We start from the raw sequence: 5,710 nt of genomic DNA on the forward strand, positions 1-5,710 counted from the left end.
TTGTGTCTACCAGGAGAATGTGTGTAAGAAGGAGAACAGGAGAGAAGATGTGATTAGACTCCCTCACCCCCACACACATGCAGGTGAAGGTTTAATGGTTTTGGAGCAGTGAAGATTCCATAAAAGTGAAAGTGAACCAACGTGGCTCCCAGTCCACACTTCAGCACCGTGCAGTTCTGTCTGGACTGCAGCTGATTGGAAGCGACTTCACCGTACAAGATGATGATCCAAATTGCATCATCAATGCAATTTGGATCATCTGTTAGTGTTATTTAGAGAGCAGACAGACGTCTGGTGTGACATCTATCATATAACCACCTGCTAAGAAACATCCAAATAGTGAAGAACATCTTTAGTGAGTTTTATAAGAGACACAGCAAAATATTTCAGCTGAATGTTTGGATCGATGTGTTCAGATGCTGAGAGTGTGAAGCTGTTCTTTATACTAAGGAAGGTGTTTTTTACTGAGAACATAGTAGAACATCTGGACATTTATAGATTTGTTTGGTCAAAGGATCTTTAAGGGCGTTACATTACTGAGTTTGGTGCATAGTGTTTTATTATACACAAAATACAGCCAAAAGTATGTAAACACACAATTGTATTGAACTCTAGTGTTAAAATTTCCCTAAGAACTAAGATTCACAGACCCTGGTCCAGCATGGGGACGCTGCTGTGTACACATCAAATTACATAAAGACCTGGTTGTTGAAGAAGTTTGGAAAAGAAGCACTGTCCTCCTCAACCCCACTTATAACCCCACCTATATACACACCTTATATGTGAACTTGAACTGAAGACTCCTTACCTGTGATAAAATCAGTGTCTGATCTCACTAATGCCCTTGTTAATAACAATCCCCAAATCCTCATCCCCCAAATCCTCAACCCCCAAATCCTCAACCCCCAAATCTAGTGAAAAGCCTTCCAGAAGGGTGGAAGTTAATATTAGAGTAAAGAAAGCATATGGGTGTGATGGTTAGGGGTGCACATACTTTTGAACATATGATGTATTTATATCTTAAGGGAGTAACATTATGCTATTATCTGCATCTGTTTAGTGGTGAAAATATTTAGATCTGTGTTTGGATTTAAACCAGAAGTGGGCGTGGCCTATACTTGAACATTTTTTAAAATCATGTACAAGGTCCATCAGGGTCACATGACCCTGAGTGCTGATCATTTCATTTATCGGAATATTGTTGTTTTCTAGCTGGAGTACTGCTCTAGCTCCCTCTCGTGGATAATAGAGGAACTGGTGCAGAGCGACCTGATCAAGCATAACCGTCGGCCCCCTGTCCACCGAGGTGCCCTTCCATTCCACACACACACACACACACACACACACACACACACACTCCGTCCAATCTCACTCTTTCTCTGCAACTGTGCTCGATCCGTCTTACTGAGACAGCGTCTCAGGGTTTAGGTTTCTCAGTGACTTAACAGAGTTGGGCTTTATTTAGATCAGCCTTGTATCTGCACATTGCTGAAGCTCAGCTCCTGAAGGCTCCTGGAACTGATTTATATTCAGCATGGCTATAGATGACTGCAATAAGAACACCACGGCTCTGCTGCCTCGGCACATACACACATGTACAATACACACCTCGCACAGACGTGTTCTCTTCTTTCACACACTCGAGCTCCAGGAACATCATCATCATCATCATCATCACAATCGATTCCACTGAAATGATCAATAAATGTGGACCGTTTCTTATCGCACGACTTATGGGTTTCAGTGAGGGTGTACAAACTTTTGCTTAATTAGGAGTTATTATAGTAGTTTTTTTATTGTTATGAGAGTTTAGGGGAGGAGGAAAACCCGAGGAAACACATCTGAGATTATTTAAAAAAAGAATTAGTCATTTAGAGTTGAGGAGATGCTCTAGAGGAGGAATGTTCTCCAAATGAAGGAGTTCAGAAGCCAGAACTGAGGATGAAACGTGAAAGCAGAGGAGATGATGAGATGATTAAGGACGTTAGGGAGTGAGGTGGATCAATTCAGCCTATATCTTTTGTAACCGTGGGCAACGCAGGTTTACAGGTTACACAGTTTATGGAGATCTGGGATCCGAATCTGCTGGATGTGAGGAAGGATTTAAATTCATGAAAAAGATGTTGATAAAGTTGATGTAAAGCCACACCTCGGGTTTGACGTGTCTTTATTTTGTGTTTCAGACTCGAGTCCACCGACTCCTCACTCCTGAGAGAACCATCAACCAGATGAGTCTCCAAACCAAATGAGCTTCTGGAATTCCATTTATGCAAAAGTGTCAGTTGGAGCTGCTGCTGCTGCTCATGATGATGATGATGATGATGATGATGATGATGAAGAATTCTCCCTTTCTGTATAAAAAACAGAACCCTGGTAGTTGTGTTTGTGGGAGAGAAACATGTTTCACACTCTCTTGCATTTCAGTGTTTTAACACTCAGCGTTCCTGATCATTTTAGAACAGTTCTGTACAAACCACCAGATTTCCTCTTTTCTATTTCAGCTCTTTTTTTTTAAACGAATGGTTTGTATGTGATGTTTTTGTAGATTATAGTAGAGTCAGTAATTGACAGAGTTTTGGGTGAAATGTAAAGTTTTATAATCTGTTTTTAATCTGAATGTGATTTTAAGGGTCTTTTTAAAATTATTGTTTTTTTATTTCTGTTGTTTTTACTATTAGTTTTTATTTTCATAAATAAATTTTTATTTTTATTTGATTGTTAGGCTACGTGTGTGTGCGTGTGTGTGTGTACGTGTGTGTGCATGCGTGTGTGCGTGTGTGTGTATGCGCATGTGTGTGTATTCTGTAATCCGGTTCTTGGCCTTTCCCGGTGCTGTGGCTCGTGACCCCTCCCTGTGGTCTGAAGGGCGATCATTTGATTCCAAGTCGTGGTCTCACAGGAGCCTTACATGGGAAGACTGAGGGCCAAACCAGATCAGGTTCTCATCTTCACTGACTGTGGATCAGAGAAACTGCTGCTGCTGCCTTCCAGACCACTGCTAACTTTAATGCTAAAGAGCAACACAGGAATTTTGGTCCATTGCAACTCAATGCAAAGGATTCATTTGTTTTGTTTAATTCTATTCATTGCACACGTGTGTTAATTCTCATTGAAATTGGAGATGTTTTCCAGGACCTTCTGTACTCCTTTTTTCCCAAAATATCTCCATTAAATATTTGTTCTGTTCAATCAAAAAAAATTCCAAGTTGTTTAGATGATTGCACCAGTTTGTTTCCACAAATTCTTATTATAAATTGTTATTTTGTTCATCATGGCTGAAATAAAAGTTCCTCTAATCACAACTAAGCAGCTCCAAGTCCCTGAACTCTGACCTTTTCCTCCATATATAGCGTGCAGTGAGAGACGAAAACGCCCGAGTGCAGAGCTACGAGTCTGCGAGAACCTGAACGCTCTTCTAACACACACAGGAAACCGTCATTAACTGATCGGACTTGGTTTTCACAACTTCAGGTCTGATCACGCTGTAGTTAAATATGTGGGTCAAATCTCCAGAGTGAGCCGTGCAACTCGACTCAGAGAGAGAGAGAGAGAGGAGGTGAGGAGGAGGAGGGGTGGAGATGAATATCTCAAAGGCATGTCTACTTACATATCCACTTACAACCATGGTGCAGTTTCTTCTCCCTCATGAACCGTCTCCTGTTCTTACCCACTAAGTTACTCCTCATGCTGATCAAACACCACTTTCTGTACTGTATAAAATACTGTAAAGAATCATGGAGTAGTTACAGATCTTCTCTTAGCGTTCTGACGTGGTTCTTCTGTGGTTCTGTTACAAAGTTTGTATCCCATCTTATGTTCTTTAATAAGCCAAAAAGTGGATGTGCACTCAAAGATAGATAGATAGATAGATAGATAGATAGATAGATAGATAGATAGATAGATAGATAGATAGATAGATAGATAGATAGATAGATAGGATGGAGAATGAATGCTAATAATGGTGATGTTCTTTTGGTGGTGTAGGCCAGGGGTCACCAGGCTTTTTGAAACTGAGAGCTACTTCTGGGGTAGTGATTAATGTGAAGGGCTACAGTTTAATACACACAGTTTTCAGTTTGATCTGAAATAACGCATTTACTCAATTTACCTTTTATTATTATGTTGTTATTAATAATGAATGATATTCATCTATGTGAAGACACTGATCATGTTAATAATTTCTCATAATAATCAACAATGATTTAACAAGGTAGGAAACAGCTATTTTTAGAAAAGGCCCGCGGGCTACTCATGTGGTCCTACGTCGGTGACCCCTGGTGTAGGTGAAGGTGTTGGTGTATGTGGTATGAGAGGGTTGCGGGAGTGTTTCTTGGTGTTGGTGGTTGTGTTAGTGTTAGTGGTGGGGTTGAAGTTGTTGGTTAAGGTGTTAGTGGTGGTTTTGGTAATGGTGGGGCTCTTAGTGGTGTTGGTTGGAGGGTGTTACCGTCATCACCGTTTTGTAGATTTAAATGTAGAACTATCAGGTTAAGTCAAGTGAAGTTTTCTATATTTATTTCTATTGTGCTTTTCACAACACACATTGTCTCAAAGCAGCTTTACAGAATTTAACAGTTAAGGTGAATGATGTGTGTTTATCCCTGATGAGCACCATGGAGACTGTGGTGAAGGAAAAACTCCCTTAGATGTTATGAGGAAGAAACCTTGAGAGGAACCAGACTCAAAAGCAGAACCTCATCCTCATCTGGGTGACATCAAGAGTGTGATTATAGTCTTTAAACACTACAGAACACTGAAGAGTGAGAACTAACATGAGCACTGGAGTGTGTGATTATGACTGATGATCTTTCTACAGTCTTTTACAGTCATTATGGTCATAAAACCAGGAGCTACTGAGCAGCTCATAAAATAGCTCAACATCTGAGATCATCACAGATCCAACAGCAGCTTCTCCATGCCAGAGCCTTTAAACACTCAAAGAGGTCCAGTGTCCAAACTCCACATGAAGTGGGATCTAATTGGTGCTAGTACATCTCTAGATGGTTCAGATGTTTGCAGCATCTACTTCTTTAAAAGTCCATAATCTTCACAAGGTGGGAGGTGACTGGAGCTGGAGCAACCTCAGGAAGCCTCGGGATGGGGAGAGAAGGAGAAGCAGTGGAGAGGAATTAGCGTAGCTGCTGTTCATGATATTAACAGCACAAGTTGATGATGTGCATGTGATCAGATGTTCTGGAGCACAAGGTTATGATGTGATGTGTGTTATGTGTAGAACTCACTAAAAACATACGTCTTTAATCTGCACTTACACTGGGAGAGTGTGTCTGAGCCCCGAACACTGTCAGGAAGACTATTCCAGAGTTTAGGAGCTAAATGTGAGAATGTTCTACCACCTTTAGTGGACTCTACTGGACTTTTAGTAGAACCTAAAATAGCAGAGTCCAGTTTTGAGATCACCACCCTCACCTACACTAACACCCCATCACCACCCTCAGCTACACTAAAATCCCCATCACCACCCTCACCCACACTAACACCCCCATCACCACCCTCACCTACACTAACACCCCATCACCACCCTTACCTACATTAACACCCCATCACCACCATCACCTACACTAACACCCCATCACCACCCTCACCTACATTAACACCCCCATGACCACCCTCACCTGCACTTACACTAACACCTCCATCACCACACACCTACACTAACACCCCATCATTACTCTCACCCACATTAACACCCCAT

The 5,710-nt window shown here is 41.4% G+C and overlaps 1 protein-coding gene across 1 annotated transcript in view; it reads left to right on the top strand.

The window, feature by feature from the left end:
• trpm4a (transient receptor potential cation channel, subfamily M, member 4a) overlaps nucleotides 1–3,302 on the top strand; it is a 57,202-nt gene extending 53,900 nt beyond the window's left edge. The window contains exons 29-30 of the mRNA XM_046866604.1: nucleotides 1,213–1,306; nucleotides 2,184–3,302. Of these exons, the coding sequence (XP_046722560.1) occupies nucleotides 1,213–1,306; nucleotides 2,184–2,212 (123 nt within the window). The 3' untranslated portion in view covers nucleotides 2,213–3,302. The remainder of the gene's footprint in view (nucleotides 1–1,212; nucleotides 1,307–2,183) is intronic.
• The last annotated feature ends 2,408 nt before the right edge of the window (nucleotides 3,303–5,710 follow it).

The sequence above is a fragment of the Silurus meridionalis genome, chromosome 14 (genome assembly GCF_014805685.1).
Source record: "Silurus meridionalis isolate SWU-2019-XX chromosome 14, ASM1480568v1, whole genome shotgun sequence".
NCBI lineage: Eukaryota > Metazoa > Chordata > Actinopteri > Siluriformes > Siluridae > Silurus > Silurus meridionalis.